Raw genomic sequence first — 20,670 nt, forward strand, 5'->3', positions numbered from 1 at the left:
CTGCAGCTCGGTGCCGTTTGATTCATTCACAGTGTTGATCCGCCATTGCCATATCTAGTTCTAGAGCCTTCCACCACCTGAAGGAAATCTGAATTCGTTATGTAGTCACTTCCCCTTCCCTCCTCCTCCCACGAATCTGTTTCCTGTCTCTGTGGGTTTGCTTAGCTGGGTTATTTCATATAAATGGAATCACATAACGTATAGCCTCTGTCTCTGGCTTCTTTCACTTAGTGTAATGTTTTCCAGGTTCCTCCACATTGTGCCCCGTGGTTGTACACCATTTCCTCTCGTGGCTGACTGACACACATGGGAGTGATGCCTTTGGTTTGTCCATTCTTCCGCGTTAGCTGGTGGACATTTGGGTTGTTTCTACTTTGACGCCCGTGACCAGTGCTGCTGTGAACATTTGTGTTTAGGTTTCCACTTTCAATTCTTTGGGCTCCATAGCTAGGAACAGAATTTCTGGGTCACATAGTAATTCTGTTTAACTTACTGAGAAACCACCAAACTATTTCCCATAATAGTTGCACCATTTTTCATCCAATCAGCAATGTTCCAGTTTCTTATTCTCACCAATACTTGCATTCTGTTTTTTTCTTTCTGTTTTGTCTTTGTTTTATTTTAGATGTCTCATGTGTAAGAAGTGGAGTCTTGTTGTGATTTGATGTGCATTTTCTAATGACTGACCATGTTACGTATCTTTTCTTGTGCTTGGGGCCATCGATGTATCTTTCTGAGGGGGTTTTGTGTGGGAATTCCCTACTTAGACATGGGTTCCCTTTTCATTTGTGCTTTCATGAATAGTGATACTCAAGAGTTGTTTGAGTATCTCGTTACTGCTATGAGATGGCTTTCCTCAGGTGGTACTGCGGGATCCAAGCCCTGACACCACCAAGGTGTTGATGCAAAGGATCAGCTTCTGGACTGCAGGCATGGGAAGCCCTTCCAAGCGCCTGTGTTAGATTTGCGTCCCTGACTCACTACACCGCCTCGCTGGGTGGGAGCAGCTTCCCAGGGGTTCTGATGTGCTCCAGGCAGAAATCTGTCAGCCAGGTCTCCTCAGAACCACTCCAAGCTGCACACAATGCTGGTCCTGCTCCTTCCCCTGCTGTGGGCCGCATGCTTGGTGGCCCTGCTGTCCCCACAGAGGGAGCCTCCTGTCACTTAAATCCTTGGTGGGATTTCCCTCCTCACATCTGATCTTCTCAGTCCCGGGAGCCAATCATGTAGGTCCCCCTTGCTGATGAGGAGACAGTGGTTCCCAGTAGCTATGGGACTTGCCCTCGGTCATGTGACGCCTGTGACAAGGCTGGACTCAGCCAGATCTCTTGGGTCTTCAGCTCATTTCCTCCCACTTCCCCAAGGCCTTGTTTCAGTGGCTAAGGAGGCGGAATGTCGCGCAATGCCAGATGTCCTCGGAGGGCTCCGAGGCACAGGGTGCAGCACTGGGAAGCTGTCAGCAGCACACAGTGCGGCTGCCTTTGGCCGAGCCCCGTCCTGTCCCTGGGTGCACGGCAGGGCAGCCGAGTCCCCCTTGGGCAGAGCAGTGGGGCCACGGTCTCCACACACCCGGGTTGCAGTGTGCACTACAAGCCCCTGGGGCCCTGCATGGCCACGTGACAGTTGCTGGGCTTCGATGTTAGGTGTGTAGTGCAGACTCCTATGCCTAGATCTCGAGCAAAGACACTGCGGGGTCTGTGCAGCATGTTGGGGTGTGTTGGTGAGAAGGGGTGGAATTACCAGCATCAGGAGATGCACAGCCTCATTTATGGTCCATGAGATCACAGGAGGTCTCGGTCCCCTCTCTGTCAGCTGCTATCTCAGACTTTAGACACCTTTGCCATTGGCCTAGTCCAACAGGACAGGGGTCAAGGGCACTTTTGTTTCTACTGCGACATTAGTGCCCACAGCACATTAGGTTTTATTTCAACTCAATCACTCTCTCTCCTTATTAAAATCCCTTGTTTTCTGCAACATGACTGTCAGAATTATGGCTTCAAACTTGGCATGCACGTTACCATCCGGGGAGGGAGTCTTGTTTCCCTAATGTTTAAGAAACATGTTGGAAGCTAACTTTAGGCTGGGAGGGGTAATGGAGACCTTTATGGACTTCTCCTTGGCGCCTGTCAGTCTTGAGATAAAAAGCACATTAATTCACTGGTGTCTGTTGCATCTGCAGAGATACAGATATTTAGTATCAAGTCGTGATATTTACCTGGCACATGCACTGAGCTCTCAAATTACATTTCTCCCAAATAGGGTCCACTTGAAACATTACTGAATATGTTTTGTATTGCAATGAATTTGAACTGGGTGCAAACCTAGTATCACAGTTTAGAGAGAAAGACCAACACTGTAGCAATGCCAATGGCCACATCTTAACAAAGTTTCTATCCAAAGAAGTCAGGTCTTGTGGTTAAATCATGATTGCCTACACTTCAGCATTGCTTTTGCCCAGGATGTTTGTGTTATTTTCCAGATGGACAGGAACAGCTTAAATGGCTGCTATTGTTTGAAGGGCACACGACAATGTGGTACGTGTGCGCGTGCGCATGCACGCATGTGTGTGTGTGTGTGTGTGTGTGTGGAGACAGTGCACAGCGGCTGGGCTGGGCAGGGGAGCGGCAGGAGGAAGAGGTTTGAGGGCACTTCCAAGCTTCTGCTGGCCGGAGTGGGTGCATTTTAAGTTGCTGCTAGTGCCGTGCTTCGAGGCAGCTAAGCTGGAGGGTCTTTTGTCTTTTAAGAGGCTGGGTGGGGTGAGAGGTGTTTGGAAACGCTGAGGCTTGGCAGAGAGACTGCTCATTGTTGCTGTCCTGAGTAGACGCACGTGAACGTCCCTGCAGGACCTCGGATCATTTGTCATCCAGATGCAGCATTCAAGTCCTCCCTCCTCTGTGGACTCCCCCAGGGCCTCCTGGCATACGCCCTGTCCCGCTTTCTGACTGAGAGGCCGTAGGACCCTTTCTGGGCTCTCCCACCTGCTGCTGTGCAGAAGGGAAACTTGGCCCCTGCTGTGGCTGTACCGGGCTCATTGTTCTGTGTGGCTCAGACCCGTTTCCCAGCTGTAGCTGGCACTCTCTGGGGAGGGGACCCTGTCACATTTCTTTTGTATATTTCCTAAAAATAGCAGGCCGTAGGTGCTCAGAAAATGCCTTCAGCTCAGGTAGCCCTTCTCTGTGCCACGTGTGGCTAGAAGAGGTTGTGGCAGAAGCTTGTTTGCTAGTGACACAAACTAGAAGTCACCCGCAGGTCCATAAGGGGAAGGAGTGAATGTCATGATGTATCCACATTATGGAATGTGGGTAATTGGATATGATGTATCCAGTTATGTGGCTATAAGAAGAAGCAAACGAATCCTATAGCTGACCTGGGGTGAACTCCACGTATTATTATTCTTACAAAGTGGGAAAGAGGGAAGTAGTAAAATCTCATTTCAGTGATAAGAACAAGGATCATTTCATGCATCAGGGTCTGTTTTTGTGTACACAACAGGATCATGAGCAAGATGTCAAAGGATACACATTAGCCTGTTAGCGTGGGTTCTGGGGAATGTTATTAAGTCTCTTCTAAACTGTCTTACTGTTGCAGCATAAAAATACTAAGATTAAAATGTGGTGAACCCAGGACCGAGAGAAAATGTGTGGGGATTTTGATGTTTTTGAAAGTCCCTTTCCCATCACACTTCTTCCTAGTTTTGAAACTTTGCATGACTGAAAAAAAATGAGTTTGTCTTCTAAGTTGTAGACCTAGGGAATAAAGATGAAGTGAGGTAGCAGGCAGCTGGGGTGAGGCTTGCTTCTGCCTCTTTGTTCCTTCAGCTCCAGACAGGAAGACCAGCTTTTTTCTTGCCCAAAGCCCAGCTGGGGAAGTGGTGGCCAGAGCAAGAGCCCAAGGCCCTGGTCTGGCAGGCGTGGAGAGGAGCAGCAGGCGGTGCAGCCCCGGATGCGGCTGACTGCAGAGCGGGGCTTCCGGGCCCAGAGCAGCACGGAGCTCGAAGGGCAGGGCAGGGAGTCGTGCAGGGCCCCAGAGCAAACGCCCCATTGTAGCATTTCCTTCTGGGGCCCTTGCCGAGGGCCGGGCGGCGCCAGCACCCCAGCATCCTGCACAGGAAGCCAGCGACAGTCCAGGCCGCCGCCCGGGGCTGCTGTAGGGGGACAGTCCACCTGCCCCTCAGATCTGCACGGTGGCTGCCTGCCGGGTCCCCCCCAGGCGCATCCGCAAGCCTTCTGGTCCAGACCAATGCCGCGTCTCCTCCATGAGGCCCACGTCCAGGGAGGGCTCTGAGTCCCGCCCCTCACTGCCATCCATGGGCCTCACTTCTGCAGAAGAGACCCCACCTGGCCCTCAGAGCCTTCCTTGCTGGGATCCACTTCCACTTCTCAACTTTCTCCAAACCTCCTGCTCCGGCCGAGCCAAACTGGCCCTGAGATCCCATCTCCCTCTCCTGCCTGTCCCCCAGGAATGAGCAAGGACAGTCCCTTCATGTGCTGTAAATACTCTCCAGACCCCAGTACCCACTCCAAGGGCTGTGTCTTTCAGGAGCCCACAGCAGACTCCTGCCCTTCTGTGGATTTTCTCCTGGGCTCTGCCTGGCACCTGTGCCATGGACACTTACACACTGTCACACCCTGGCAAACTTTTTCTTTCTTTTTTTTTTTTGAGGCAAGCCTTGCTCACTGTGTAGTTCAGGCTGGCCTTGAATTCCCTATGTAGGCCAGGCTGGCAGTCTTCCTCCTCAGCTTCCCGAGTGCTGGGGTTACAGGTATGCACCACGACACCCAACTCACTTGGTACATTTCTTCTGCTTACTAAATCTTTGTTGGATTTAATTGAATATGGTTATTGGGAATGCACCAGACTAACTTCTAGAACACAGATCTTCATCTCTTGTTGAGTCAGTGGAGAAATACAGGAAATAGGAACCGGGCTGCTGTCTCTGCAGGGAACTGTGACAGGTCTGTCCTTTCTGTAAGATTCCCATTCTGTGTTATGAAACGTCTGTCCGCCTCCCAGGCTCCTCTGTCTTCCTGCTGTCCACTCTTTTCCTTGCGACATCTGTCCTGGATCCCCCGGCGTGATCCAGTGATGGAAGATACTTCCGGGAAGCCTGCCAGGCAGACGCCTCCACTGCTTCACTTGCCATGGACACTGTTTTGTGGGCAGCAGGGACCCTTCCATCACGTCTGGCAGAGGTGATCAGGTTCTGGGCTGTTCATGGCCTCCGACTGACTGTGGTTGGGCATCTGGGGTGAGGAGGGGACTTGGTTTTGTGCCTGTCCCTGTCTCTGTCCCTTTCTGGGAACTGCACATGGCATCCAAAGCCGCAGCTACAGGAAGGAAGAAGAGGGCTTAGGGACACTGCTGGGACTCTGGAAGGACGCTTGTGCAAAAAGTGGCTTATCAGTGCAATGATAGATTCAGAGAAACTCAGTCTGGAGTCTGCCTGAATCACAAACTATTAATACGACTAAATTTGTCCTTGTGTCTCAGGTACAGTACTGCCAGCCTCCTCAGGATAGCCAGAGATGGCCAGTGAATATCTTGTGTCTCTCCATATGGCCCCTACCCTAGTACTAGAGACTGAACCCAGGGAATCCTTTATTACACCCCCAGCCCTTTTAAAAGTTTCATTTTGACACAGCCTCATTAACTTGCCCAGGCAAGTCTTAAACTTGTAGTCCTCCTGCCTCAGCCTCCTGAGCAGCTGGAATTACAGGCGTGTGCCACCATGTCAAGCTTACTGTTCCTAAAGGACACTTGAACTGCTTTTTAAAACATCTTCCAGTTTCTGAGATTTTCAAAATTTATAATTACTTGAGACAACTAGAGGGTTGTACTGTAGTAACAGGTCATGTTTCTGAGGTACCCTTTTTAATTATTGTCCTTTTGATGATAAAAGATATATAAATTAGGTATTAATAAAAAGTCATGTTTTACAATAGCCAAAGGCTACTTTCTTATCTGAACAGGCAGAGAAGTTACACTGAATGCACCTCCAACCTGAAAGCTGTCTTCTGGCCATGTGACTTTTTTCCCCTGGCAGGAATACTAAAATGGCTTATATTAGCTTGGAAACAGCCCAACTGCCCATCAATTGGAAACTGGATAAAGAAGATGTGGGTTTTTTTTTATAAAATGGAGTACTACTCAGCCATAAAGAACAAGAATCTAGAGATGTTTATAGCTAAATGGATGCATATTGAGGCCATACTCTTCAGTGAAATAAATAGGACACAAGTGTAAATACCAAATAGTTTCTCTAGTGTGAGAAACTGAAAGTGTAAATAAGGATTAAAATGATTAAAATGAATAATTGGTAATTTGAAATAGGAAGAAAAGGTCCAAAAGGGTAGGGGAAGTGGGAGGGGAAGGGGAAAGGAAAAAATTATGAGAAAAGGAAAAAAATGGAAACAAAGTCTTTGTAAATAGGGAAGGGTGGACAGGGAATGGGGAAAAAAATAAGAACCAAGACACATCATGCACAGGTACAAGCACCCAATGATAAATGTAAAGTATTGTGTATCTAAAATGTACTAATAAAAGAATATAAGCAAAATAAATAAATAAATAAAATGGCTTATATTGATCAACATTATTAAATCCCCTCTTGTATTTGAAACTGCATGCATTGAACATACTGTAAGATACAGTTGTACAAAGAAGGCAATGAAAAAGAAGATAGGAATGAAACCTCTATAGCAATTTTTCAAAGTGAGAAAGTTACAGGGATATACATTGTTGTTTTTTGTATCTCACCAAAATTGTGTTGATTTAAATATTCTGTATAAATTAACTTCCTGCATCCCTTGTGCTCTGCTTAAATTAGCTTTCTTTAAAATCTGCCTCCCTAGCCTTATGGAGTGAGCTTTGCTGAGGCTTAGATTTGAAACTAGACAGAGGGGAAGGGAGGCGAGCAGCATTGGCAGGAGACCCGGTGAAAATACAGCGCTTGCCCAGTGCGCCTGCCTTGCTTCGCTTTGCTCTGCTCTTTGTGGAGGTGGCCTGATTCTGAAATGTTATGATTTAAATTCATCGATCAAGTGACAAGAGGGCACCACAGAGCTTCCATCCCCAGAGGTCCGCAGGAGGAGGGGGAGCTGGAGCCGAGGGAGACCTGCGTCTCAACTGGGGACTGGGAAGCGGCCCAGGAGCTCAGCAAACCGCACCCCGGGACAGAGCCTGCAGCAGAGAACAGAAAGCACTGGCTGCTGTTCCCCCTGTGCCCCTCGCCTTCTGTCCTCTGGATGCCTGTGACAGGGACACTGGGACTGTGGCCCGGCTTCTCCCTGGGCCCTGACTCCGGCCCCTCCTCCCCTGTTCAGGGCACTCTGTGGCCAGATAAGATGTTCGTCTTTCTTGCTTGCGGCCCCACTCCCTGTCCCTGCAGCAGGTTGAGTTAAAGCTCCTGTGCAGCGCGGCCTGCCCCACGTCACCAAGCGCTGCCCCGCCTCACTGGCAGCCTTCCCCAGCCAGAGGGGTCACCGCCTCCTCCTTCCCGTGAGCTCAGCGTCTGCTTCTCCACCTTTCTGGGAACACAAACCCATGCCAGTCACCCACTATCAAAGACTGTGGCCCTATGCTTTCTGACTTTTGGTAACATTTGCCTTTTTGTTAGCTGTTTTGTTAACAGTAAGTGTATCAGGAGACATAACACATGTATAGCTCGTGTACAGTGTAAATATCCACACATGGGGAGAATATATGCTCTGTTTCCTATGCAGCTTTTATCCTTAGTGAGCCATAAGGTATATGACATTTCTCCATAGGGAGAAACTGAGGCAGAATTATTGATCATAAGCATAGCACACGAGGAAAAGTACCGAATGGGGACAATCAGGGAAACTAAGTTCTTGGCCTCAGTTTTGCCACTAATAGCCAAATCACTTGGCCTCCTTACAGTTACGGAAAGGGGTTTATTTCCTTTGTGACCACCACAAGATCATCAGAGAAAGGGATAGCCCACATGTTTTTGGTAATCTTTTTTTACTTGTCTGTGTTTGCAGCACACGCTTTTTACACTCCTCATGGGGGTTGGTGCGTGCACATAACGCATCCTGATCCCTGTGCACATAATGCATCCTGATCCCTGTGCACATAACGCATCCTGATGCCTTTTGCATCCCTTCCCCCACCTCCCTCCTCCTTCCCCTGTCTCTTGGTCCCTTCCTGTTTGAGAAAGACCCACCTCCCTGCTTCTTGCTCTTTATTTATAATTTGGGAGTCTCATACAAGACCAACCATGTGGTATTTAAGCCCATGTGCCTGATGTATTTCACTTATTATGATCTCAAGGTGTATCCGTTTTCCTGTGGATGACTTAAGTTTATCTTTCTTTAAGGCCGAGTAGTGCTCCTGCTCCATGGTGTGTAAACACATCTGAAATAGTAAAATTACGATCTTACATTCCATCAGCAAGCACAGATGGACGGTGCACTGATTGGCCCAGGGGCATGACATGTTGTTTCAGGGAGTTGTTATTTGGTTTCCTAAATTAGATTTCTGAGTGCAGAGATGTGGGACATTGTTGGGATTTCCCAATGTCACAACACCAAGTCTCAGTGTGATTTTCCGTGCCCTTCCTGTATATTTTTCTCTGTCAGTGTGATGGGCCCTTCACCTTACAAATGGTGTTGTGGACTCTAACGCAACATGATTTACTTGCTCTGCAATTTTAAAGGAAATCTTTAAAGACCCTTTGTTTATCTTCTTTGTAGGATGGACGTCAGTACCCTGGTCTGTGACCTCACAGTCGGCAGTAATCACTGTTTGCAGAGGGCTTACCAGGCGGCTGCCCCGTGTGTGTCTGTGTGTGCAGTTTCTTAAGCACATCTTGCAAAATGACTATCATGGCCCCGTTCTGTAGATGAGGAAGCAATGGCTGGGCTTCAATCCCAGGTCAGTCAGATGGCATAGCTTGGATCTCCCTACCGTGATAAAGAGAGGTCACAGGTCAGAGCTCTTCCTACCCCTGGACTTTCCCTCTCACTGATCCTACCGTCTTGCTACGTCTTTATGCCTGACCTCCGATGAGTAACTGGCAGAGAAGGCAATGTGCCTGGGCCTCACTTTTTGGCTTCTGCCTGGGTGAAGACATGAAGGAGCAGCCACTAGAGAGCAGAGAAACGGCGCTGGGGGTCTCAGAGAGGCAAGGCCGACAGAGGATGTGTAGTGTCCCCAAACTGGGTCACTGGTCCCCGCTCAGCCATCCCAGTCAGTGCCTGTGTATTACTTTCATTTTGGAAAAGGTTAGGTAATACATGAATTTCTCCATTTTCTGATTAAATGCTTTTTATTTTAAACCATGTTTAACTATAGAGTTAATAAGCAGCTATTTAGAGGGTCTTACTATTACTTGGAATTTTATGCTTTTTGTTTTTATTAATAATTGAATATATTATAAAAATTTACTGTGCAGCACAGTATGCAAGAAACATTTTCACTTGGTCTTGTCTCACCCTTTAATTTTTAAAGAAAAAGGTTATGAGGAGTCTGTGTTTCGCGTAGTCCTCATGGTACTTCAGGGGCGCCGACTGCAATTTTATGGTCATCATTGTCTCTGCTCCTGTGAGCTTCTCCCCTGGGAAGAGTGATTTATATTCAGGATGTACAGCACACAGCAAGACCAAATGGATAGAGCCAGCAAGCTTTGTTCATTAAATCTAGTGACTCAAAGAAATTTTTATTGTCCTTTTGCAGAAATGCAAACGGTACCTCATACAAAACCCAGTTGTTACACAATGAAGTGTTTCCGCTTGTTCACTTAAGTTGGTGGCTGCTTGTGGCAGGATCACAGCTGTGTCAGCAATTGACTACTATTAACATCCTGCTCTAATGACACACTGTACTCAGAATGCTCAAGCATGGGCAGATGTTGAGGAATATCCTTTTTTCCCCTTTTGGCTATTGATTGACTCCCAGCATCTACTCCTGATTGGAATGCAAGATGTTTCCTTTTAGATTTGGAGTCTTTAATTACCCAGTCTAACCAGAAAAAGATAAGCCACACAGCAGGGGTTTGGAATGCATCTTCTGGATGCCTCTCGGACTCACCTCCAGCTGTTCTCCACGCTCCCTGGCAGCTCTGTCTCTGCTGATCTTCTGCACCCTGTTTACTGGTAGAGAACAGTGCAACAGTGGTTTTAGCAAAAGCCACATTGGTAGCTTTTCGCTGGGGATGTTTGGAGGGATGTCTCAGTGTGGGCTGGAGCAGGAGCCTAACCAGCCTGAGCTTTCTCTGCAGAACACTTTCTGGACTTCATTCCTAACTGGATGGCCCATCCAATGCCTCCAGTAGCATATTTTAGTGGAATTGAGGGAATGATTGAATTGTGTTATACAAATGACAGAAAGTGATACATTAGCAATTTAGATCGCTTTGTTCTTATTTCCTAAAACTCTGGACCCTCAGGTATCAGTAGGAAAGTTGTTGTTTTTTATTTTTTTTATTTTTTTTTTGATTTGGGAATGGTGTGTCTGTGTGTGTTTGCTTATTACTAGGAACTGTTTTGGAAGCTTTAGTTTCTTATGTTTTGATTAAAGTGGAGTGAGCTTTCAACTACCTCACTTCCCCTAAGTACGCATTATCTCCCAGGCAACAGTTACCACCTTGCTCCCCCTAGTGGAATTGAGAGTCTGGGTCGAAGTTTGAGAGTAAAGTTACCGCTCCTACGCACGTGTTTGATTTACTGCCTTTGCTTTGGAAATCGGGCATTTTCCTGGTTTGTGTTCAGAGTGAAAATAAAAATAAAAGATATTGCATCGGAAGGGCTGAAAAGGGAAGTGGGTAGAAAGAGTGGCCTTCTGTGGGTAAGGTTTCACTTTGCAGAGTCAGCTGCAGAGCTCACAGCGGACCCAACCTGGCTCCTCCTGCTGTGCACCTGTCTCTACCCAAGGCCACTTCCTAGGAGACTCAGGATGGCGGGAGGGACAGGGCCAGGCCCACCCGAGTAACACCCACGGAGCCGTGGTGCTGGCCCAGGAGGTACCCTTGTGCCTTCTCCACTCCCTCAGGAGCCTGTGCGCCTCGCAGCGCCTGGCAGCCATCGCTGTTCACAGCTGCTGCGCGTGCAAGAAACCCCGAAGAACTGCCACGAAAGGGCTGCTTCCTCTCTTCAGTCTCCTTTCCCTGCCAAGGTTGTTTCTCCCAATTTTGACCCTTGTGATTTTGTGTTTCCCGAACTTTGTTCTTTGTTACGCGGAAAGCGCTCCTGCATCGCACATGCGCGTGCTGGAGCGAGAGGTATTGGAGAGGAACAGTACAACCCCATCTGGGAGGGCGCATCCAGGAACCCGGTGGACGTCCAGAGGCACAGGAGGACAAACCTTGCTTTTTCCTGTGCACTTCGTGTTTAGCCTGTAAATTAGGCACAATAAGAGATCAGCAACAGCTAATGAGAAAGTAAAATAATTATAATATACTGTGCAGATGCCCAGCACTGCCAGCCTCGCGTGTGGAGCGTTATCAAGCGAGGGTCCCTTGAACACAGCACAGTGACGCTAGGACCGTCTATCTGCTGGCCGAGATGGCCACTGTGTGACTGATGGGCAGGCAGTGTAGGCACTGGGCACACTGGCAAAAGGATCATTCACATCCCTGGTGAGGTGGGGCGGGTGGAGCAGGGCTCCCTGGCGCTGTGCAGAGTGGCGTGCAGCTTACAGCTTCTGGAGGCTGGTTGGCGGCATTTCCCATTCCGTGTTTTGGGCTGAAGTTGCCTGACACTTACCGATACCCATGGAAAGCGAGGCCCTGTCAGCGGAGGGCAGAACCTGGGCACCCCAAGGCAGAAGACTCTCAGGTGAGGCTTTGCTTCCACGACTCATCCACATCCAGGCAAGAGCCACCAGTGGTTGCCAAATTCATGGGTCCGTGCTACTCATGAATATGACTGTTGTAACTGGAATATTCTGCCTTTCTTAAGATCATGTCATGGAGACACCATTGGGATACACCCTTTCCCAGATATTTATTTTCAGGTTAAGTGCTTACCTGGGAAAAATAAAACAGCAGGATCAGATTAAAATCCCAATGACAGAGAAATGCCAAAGTGCTCTATGGGCATGTTTATTTGGGAATGTAGAGAAAAATAAAAAAGAAACACCCATAATGTTTTGTCTTTTTTTTGGTACTGGGGATCAAACTCGGGTCCTTGCGCTTGCGCAGCAGGCACTGAGCTAAATCCCCAGCCTGACACCCATAATGTTTTTTTAAAAAAGCCACCTGCTCAAAAATCACAGTAATGTAGTTCAAGAATTACACCCAGGCAGCACGAAGTTCATCCAAGCGCTTGTCTGTGAGATTCGTGTGGAGCAGTGCTGGGGCTTGCAGTGCAGAGGTTGGTGCAGAGCTGTGGTCCGTGGGACTCAGCCCTGCCCTGTGCACCCACCCTTGCCCCAGCGTGGTCCACAGCCCAGGTGGGCACCTGAGTGCATGTGTGCGGCCCAAGAGTGGCAGCTGTGCAGCAGCTCAGGTTCCCACCCCGGGGTGCTGGGAACTCTGTCCCTGGCCCACCAGGGCCTGGGTGTCCGGAGCACCCCCTCTGTGTTCTCCCTGCCCGGGAGGGCTGGGCCCCGCTCTGTGCAGTTGGCGCCCTCCTGGGAGTGGGGACCTGGTGGCCGGCAGGGCGGCATCGGGCCCTGTGATGGCTGTCTCCGTGGCATCACCTGCTCAGCCGCCCACTGAACGCTACACCCTGCCCGATGCATCTGGCGACTCTAGTGTGGGCCAACCGTTGCTAGGTTAGTTGTTGCTTTTCTCTTCAAGTTCAGAGTCAAGAGTGCTCACATGAGTGTTCGCTAGGAGCACTTGGGAGAGAATTGGGGGAGAAACAGGACCCCGAGGTCAGCAAGAACTCGGAAGCATCTGCTCATCTTTTTTTTCTTTTCAATTTTTGTTTTTGTTAGCGTGTGTTTGTAGCACATAATGATCACATTCCTCGTGTGGAGCCGAACCGTGTACAGAACACTGCTTAATCCTTTTTACGTCGCCTTCCTCCATCTCCTGGCCCCTCTCTTTTGTGAAAGATCTATGTCCTTATTTCCTATCATGTATATTTTATTTTGCTCTTTATACTTTGAGTTTCTCATATAAGAGAATGCAATATTTAATGTGAATGTAATACGCTATGTAATAGTGAAGCTTGAATGTCTAATTTATTTCATATAACATTATGGTCTCAAGGTGTATCCATTTCCCTCCAAATGACTCAAGTTTATCCTTCTTTAATAGCGGAGTAGTGCTCCACGGAGAGTAAATACCCAGCTTTCTGTATCCAGTCATCTGTGATGGACATAGAGGATGCTTCCGAGAGTTAGCTGTTCTGAGTTGTGCTGCTGTGCACATGGGCGTGCATGGGTCACTGTGACGGGATGTCTTTAGCTCACTGGGAAAGATACCCAGAAGGGGGTGGCTGGATTGAGTGGAACCTCTCATTGTAGTGTTGTTTGGGCCCCTCACACTGATTCCCGCAGTGGTTGTGCTGGTTCCACCCCCGAAGGGTCAGGCGTTGCTCGTCTCTGAGCAGAGAGCCAGCTACAGCTTGGCCGGCCAAAACCTCATGTTCATTCCAGGACCTCTTTCTGGCTTTGTTGCTGGCAGTTGGAGAAACTGTCCCTGTACCTGGCGAGTGGTAGGAGGGGGAGCATTTTGGGAACAAAGAAGAGAGATCCATCTCTCCATTGGCCGGGAACTTTCCTGAAGGGAAAGCCACAGACAAATTCCCAGAGCATGGAAATAGACACCTGCAGTTTGATGTGCTTTGTGCAGCATTTTTGCCAGGATTCTTACAGCATCAGAGTGGCCCCCACGCTGGCAATGAAGACCTTCGGAGGAGAGAGGCAGTGGAGGGCAGAGGAGAGACAAGATGCTTTCTGGGGACAAGGACTCGGGCTCCTGAGGAGACAGCACAGGGACAGGTCTCAGGATGGTGCTGACCCCCACCCGGGCCGGTGCTTGCTCCAGCTGCTCAGAAGCAGGAAGTGACCCGGTGAAGACCCAGTCTTGGCCCTGGGCATCCCTGAGGACTCCAGGACGAGATGAACTCGGGAAATGGCCAGATTTGCCTACTAGGCTAACATGCTTCCAGAAGCTGGCAGTGCATGTGTGTGTATGTAAGCATGTGTGTAACTGCCAGGGACCTTGAAGTTTAGGGAAGAAATGCTCACATATTCCATATCGAGTGCTGAACATTTTTTGATGTAAATATCCATGGACTGTGTGCGCTGTATGGTTACAGAAGGTTTTCCCGTGTGTTCTCTCACTCGATCCTAAGAACAGCCCTGTTAGGGTGCTCACCGCCAGATTACACACCGGAAATGGGCTCAGTGCTGCAGGACCCTTTGTGAAGTGGGGCGAGCCCAGCACCAGCCCCTGCGCTTCTTCCGCCTCTGCTCCATGGTTGTCACCGGGTTGACATCAGCTCCTTCCTGCACATTCACACCCTGGGGCCCTACCTTCCCGGTCTGCAAGCCACAGCCATCTCGGCCCCTTCCTCGGTGCTTTCCCAGACGAGTCTCCTCCCGCCTACCTCCTGGCCCAGCCAGCCGGTTCCCCAGAGGTGTCTCCTTTCCTCTTGCTGCTCTTCCTACCGTATGCAGGGGTCTTCTTTAATGGAGTGGGTGCAGCAGGGGCTCAGTAACAGCCCCTTCTTGTCCTCCAACCCACACCCTCCCATTTACTAGAAGCCAGCAGTGGATGTAATCATGTTTGGTGCACGCCCATAATCCCAGCTACTTGAGAAGCTGCGGCTGGAGGATCACAGATTCGAGGCCAGCCTGGGCAACTTAGCAAGATCCCGTCTCAAAATAAACTTTTAAAAAAGGACCCAAACTGTAGATTAGTGGTGGAGCACTTGCTTATCAAGGGTGAGGTTCTGGATTCAAGCTCCAGGACTGGGGGGAAAAGGAAGTTTAGGAATCGTGGGGACTCAGTCTGCTTGGCAAAGGTGACCAAAGACCAGAGCCTGGTGGTGTAAACAGCAGACCTTTATTTCGCACGGTTCTGGGGCTGGAAATGCGAGATGCAGGACCATCGGGCCACTCTCTGCGTGCCTCTCCCCAGCACCACAGCTGCCTCCTCACCATGTCCACACAGCAGTGCCTCTGGGCCCAACCTTAGAGCTTCTCGGGCCACGGGTCCCCCTGGTTTAGGGCCACATCTGCTGTCTCCTTGAAGGGCTGTTTCCGAATAGGGACACATTGCCTTTCAGCTTAGCGTATTGATTCGGGGGCCTGAGTCAGTCTGGGGTGGGCTGGATGCACAGAGCACGTCTGGTTGTGTCAGGGACGGAGCTGGAGGGCTGTCAAGGGCCGCTGGAGCTGTGATGGTTTTCCTGTGGCACTCACAGCTGTTCCCAGCCCAGGCTCCAGGGGCTCTCACCGCATGCTCTGCTTATTTCTTTAAGTGCATCCTCCCGGGTTGCCCGTGTGGGTTCCTCTGTTGGCCCGAGTCCTTGTCGTCTGTGTCTGAATGCAGCCACACGTGTCATCACCTTGCTAAGTGTCCCCTCCTCTGTGTTCGCAGCCCCCACTGGTCCAGGCGATCTTCAGCGGCGACCCTGAGGAGATCCGGGTGCTTATCCACAAAACGGAGGACGTGAACGCGCTGGTAAGGGAGGCGTGGCTGGTGCCGGAGGGCGCTGCGCCGGGACCAAGCTCTGTCCCCCTTCGCTGTCCCCGGCCCCTCTAGTAAATACTGAAAACAATGGACACTTCTTGGAATATTGTTTCTGAGTCCATGCCATAAAGTGTGTAGGGCAGTTGGAAGGGAAATCACTGTACTGAAATACGGTTACCAAAATAATAACCGTCACATCGTGATGAAATGATACACAGAGTTCTTTATCGGTATCTTTGAGTAAGATGCAGCAGAAGGTCTGATGATGGCCGCAATGTGAAAAGAGTGACCGCAGAATTCACATTTTAGGCTGTCTGCCACACTCCGGTGGGACCCTGGTGTGCTTGTGGTTTCTCCCAGGTGACAGCGGCCCCGTGACTGCAGGTGCGACTGTGGCTTGCTGTGGACACTCGTGACTGAGGAGGATGCTAGGCTCCCAAGGGAAGCCATGGGCCCGAGGGGTGGAGCTGCTCTTTTCTGAGGGGAGGAACCCACCTGCAGCCAGGTGTGGCATCTAGGCTCTGTCACCTGGCTTCTGGTTGTGTGGGCTGCAGCTGGGATGATTTTTATTTTTTAAATGGTTAAAAAAGAAAAAAAAATGAGAGAAGAACACTGTGTCGTGACACAGGAAAATAATAAGCAATCCAAATGTCAGTGTCTGTAAATACAGCCCTGTAAGGGAGGTAGAGAGGGGCCAGCCTTCCAGCACGCTAGTGCAGCACACTGCTCTCATGCAGTGCAGCTGGATTGTGGAGCACTCAGGTCCCTGGGAGAGAAGTTCTGCGTCGGGTGTGTAGGAGCTCAGCAGAGACCTCAGGGTGTCACACACCTTTGCCACGAGTGGAGCTGGGATGTCGTGTGTGGATGGGGTCCCCATGGCTGGCCCGGTGCTCTGCCCAGGACGCAGGTCCCTGGCGAAGCCTTCCTTCCTGGGCTGCAGGGCAGGTGGCATGGCTTCCTGGTGAGGCATTTGGTGGCTTCTCCAGGTTGGCACTGACAACAGCAGGACAATGTTTTGTGCCCTTTGTGGGAGGGACGCTCAGCTCGGAACAGGAGGCTGGGGGGCGCCAGGGGGGCGCATCCATGCCTGTGGGGCGGTGCCCTGATCTTTGAGGACAGGCTGCCTGGTGCCTGCTGTCCATGCCTCTGGCATCTCGGGGGATGGTAGGGGTCGCCCACAGTGTCCAGGCCCAAGGTCACTTCCTTCCCAATGACTGTGAGCAAACAGGGCAGCATCCGTAACACACCAGAAGGGACTGTGCTGGCCTTGGAACACACTTTGTGTTCTCTCGGGCAAGCGACAAACAGTGTGGCCAGTAGGGGTGAAGGGAGCTGAGTTCCGAGGGTGACCAGCTGTCCCGCTCAGTTAGACGGCAGCTGCTGAGCCGCGCAGGCCCCAGGTATCTGGTGGACAACAGTGATGAAGCCCAGTTCATGGGGAGCAGATGGAGGCGGGTCCTGTCCTGCACAGGGTCCCAGGTGACAGGGGGTGCTTCTGAGACCACCACAGGGGCTGCCCACCGGGCTGCCAGCCAGTGGGGAGCCGGGGGAAGGTGTAGACGGGACTTCCGGTCAGCGTGGATGGCACCACTCCACCCGAGCTCTGGAGGTCAAGGAGGCTACAAGGCAGGAGAGCCTGGCAGGAGCCGCCTGTCACTCGCTCATTTTGTTCCTCCTCTGTTTCCCTCTCATTGCCCCATTTAGTCACTTAATGAGTATAGGGCTTTGTGATTTTGGTGCTTGGATTGAACCTGGCCCCTGTGCCTGCTGAGTGTACGCTCTACCCTGGAGCTGAGACACCAGCTTAACTGAGTTTCTCTACCCAGGTCTGGCTTTTCACCTTTCTTCCTTTTCTCCCACCTCTGTGGTTTTTGACGGGCCCATGCTCCTTGGTGGAGATGGCTCTGAGGAGCCAGTCCTGACGTGGAAAGCCGTCTCTTCAGCCGGGCCTCTCCATGTTTCCAACGCGATCTCTCACTAGCAGTGCTCATGGACTCTGTGCTTCTCTGTGCTCAGAGACCCATCTCTGGCTCTTGATTCTTCATGGGTGGCTTTCCACTCGCCCTAGAGTTGTCACGCATGTTACGACTGAGCAGTCACCTGCTTGGTGCCAGGGTCGTGGTCTGCCTGTTCTTGTCTCCAGAGTGAGGGACTCAGCCCACTTTATGCTGAGCTGACCTGTGGTGGTCCGGGTTTCACCTCTCTCTCCAGGAGGAGTCTCGGACGGGCGGTGTCGGGGGCCTTCTCTGTAAGTGTGAAGTCTGCAGGGACCAGGAGGAGCTCTGAGTCCTGCTGGGGTGCTAGGGCCTGGAAATGGGGGTGACCGGATGTTGCTGAGAGCTAGAAAGACTTCAGAGGCCTCCATCTAACCAAGCACAGGGGGCTCAAGGTGGCACCAGAGCTCAGAATAGCACCTGAATGTGAAATGTGAAAGCTTCCGGAAGCAGATTCCGAACAGCAAACACTGAGCTCAGGAAAGACGCTTGGGGACCGTGTTACGACACAGTCTGCTGCACCACTCACGACAGGGCAGGCACAGGTCAGCGCCTGTCCACAGGATCGTGGGTGGAACACAGGAGGGGAGTATGCCCTTGGGGTGGGGGTCAGTTGCGGGAACTGGAAAGGACAGGCGAAGTGTCCCAAGTAGGTCAAGCCAGCACTGTGAGCTCACCTGCAGCCAGGCTTGTCTTCATGTCGTGAGGCATGAGCTAGAGAGTAGGAGCTCAGGCTGAAGATAGCAACAGTGGGCAGCAGCGCGTCAGAGGGTCGATGGCTGTGGGTGGTGAGCTCCCCAAAGCAGCTTGAGTGGAAGCTCCGAAGGTGGTGAACAGGGACATAGGGAGCCCTGCTCTGCGCCCTGTGCCGTGGCCAACATCGTTAATTCATGGTGTCTCCCACTCCCACCCTGTGAGTCTAGAGATAAACATTCCTTCCCAGGGCAACACAGTGGACTGGCAGTGGCCTGTAACCTCGAGCCCCTCCTGTGCCTGGACCAGGTGCTGCTCAGTGTCTCTTGCAGCTGTGACAGAGGGCAATTCAGGACTTGTGAGTCCCACATGATAGCAGACCCCTGGTGTTTATTTCTTTCTAAAAAGCATCACTGGCAGAAACACACACATGCACACACGCTCATTATTATATATTGACAGTGATTCCACAAAAAAAAATAAGCTAAACAATGATTCTGCAGTTTCATCTAATAAGCATTTTATTGTCTCAATAGTTTCAAAAACTTTTTTTACAGTTGAGTTGTCCCCAAGTTGCCGATTTGAACCCATCTACTTATACAACAAGATAATTTTGCCAAGCAGTTAGTGTTTATGACTTTCCTGATAGGATTTGGCCAGCATATGGGCCTTTTGTTTGCCCTCTGCAGTTCCAAGACAGGAGGGGAGATCTGTGAATGTAATGGGATAAATCTTGAGTGAAAGCTAAGTACTGTCAGGGAAGAACTTACAGTCAACAAAGGGGAGAAAACCATTGACTCTGCAGGAATTAATTGGCCCAAGAGCCAAGTAAGAAAAAGAAACTGACATTATAGGAGGAAGGGGACTTTCTAAAGAAAAGAGAGAAATTTAAGAGCAGTAAGCTTGTAGTGTGTGTGTGTGTGGGGGGGAACTGTTGAGGTATTTCTTTCAAAAACAGCATCCATTATAAAAATCCACCCACGAGGGCTCCGTGTGGCTGTACTCAAAGAACCTGGAGTGATCGATTTACCGTTACCTCTAAATCCTCCTGAGTCTGCCCCGTCGGATCCCGGATCCTGGATCCTCTCCAGCATGGGAAACACCGTGTGGCAGAGGCTCCTATTGTCTTTTTCTTTTTGATAAAGAACCTGACACAGGATGAAGACCGCAGTGTGTCAGCTTGGCATCCTCTCGGGGAGACTGGGCGCTCAAGCCGGGTACGGTCGCGGTCCTGCGAATGGAAGCGTCTGTCGCTTGTGTGTGCAGTCACCGCTCTGCCAGGCCCAGGCTGGAGGGCAGGGGCGGTGTGGCCCAGACCTTTTAGTTTTTAAAAGCAAATACAGGAAATCTCTAAACTGTTGAATGTTGGTTCCAAAAAAAAAAAAAAAAATCTGCGCAGTGTTCAGGCCAAAGCAAACAGCTCTGTGGGCGACATCCAGCCCAGGCCACCGTTTACTTAGCTGAGGGTGAGAAGAGTGGATGCTGAGCTTCTCTCACCTGCATTTGGGGTATAAGTGTGAGGCCTGGAGCAGGGTGTCCCGGGGGTCGTGGCCGGTGCTCTCCACGGTCGGCTGTGGTTCTGCTGCCTGGTCTGGGCTGGGGACAGGACCCCGGGCATCTTCGAAGTCCTGGGAATGCTGCTACGCTGTCCGAGCCCTCCCCACCGTGGGCCTTGCCAGGGATGCGGGCCATGGCCCAAAAGCTGTGGCCTGGGTCTTGGGAGGACTGAGTTGGGGACTCCTGGTAGGCTTCATGGCCACGTAGGACCCACGAGGCAGGTCTGGCTGCCGTCGTCCTCAGTGTGCCCTGGACAGTGCTCGGCAGCAGGTCCTGATGCCCCAGCTCTGGTGTGGGTGCTGGAGAGCCGCCTCCCCGCGGGACGGATGCCACAGAGGCATCCGCTCTGCACCCACCCTGAAGAGAGATGGAGTTTGGACTGGGACACCCCGGGGACAGAGCATCAGGGCATCAGAGTCAGTCTGCAGTCATGAGACACGGTGAATCACCCAGCAATCAACAGATGCCATGGGCACCCAGTCCTGGCTTTGAGCCTCCTCTTCCTCCTGAGAAATGCACTTTGTGGCCGGCTTGAGAATGGCTGCATGATGAGGATGGCTCTTTATTTGCATTGTACATTAAATCTGGGTGGTGGATTAAGTGTGAATAAATGAGGCACATATTTTAGATGGAAAGATCACAAATTAAGATGCAGTTGTTTGAGATTAACTTGTAAATTCATTGTCACTGATTGGTGGTAGGGGCAGGGTTGGGAAACTTGACAATGAAATTTGAAACTTTAGAAGAATAAGCATCGGGCCCTGAACCCAAAGCCTCACACTGAGCTGCCGCCCCAGCTCATTAGTTTTTATTTTC

The 20,670-nt window shown here is 50.6% G+C and overlaps 1 protein-coding gene across 8 annotated transcripts in view; it reads left to right on the forward strand.

The window, feature by feature from the left end:
• The window catches only part of Ankrd44 (ankyrin repeat domain 44), a 242,195-nt gene that overhangs the window by 65,098 nt on the left and 156,427 nt on the right, over positions 1–20,670 (forward strand). For all 8 annotated transcript variants that reach the window (XM_087200340.1, XM_087200341.1, XM_087200344.1 and 5 more), the window contains exon 2: positions 15,518–15,601. In XM_087200340.1, the coding sequence (XP_087056466.1) occupies positions 15,518–15,601 (84 nt within the window). The remainder of the gene's footprint in view (positions 1–15,517; positions 15,602–20,670) is intronic.

Source organism: Heterocephalus glaber, unplaced genomic scaffold (genome assembly GCF_053883595.1).
Source record: "Heterocephalus glaber isolate CG9 unplaced genomic scaffold, H.glaber_assembly_v1.0 deba00001743, whole genome shotgun sequence".
In the NCBI taxonomy this organism is placed as follows: Eukaryota; Metazoa; Chordata; class Mammalia; order Rodentia; family Bathyergidae; genus Heterocephalus; species Heterocephalus glaber.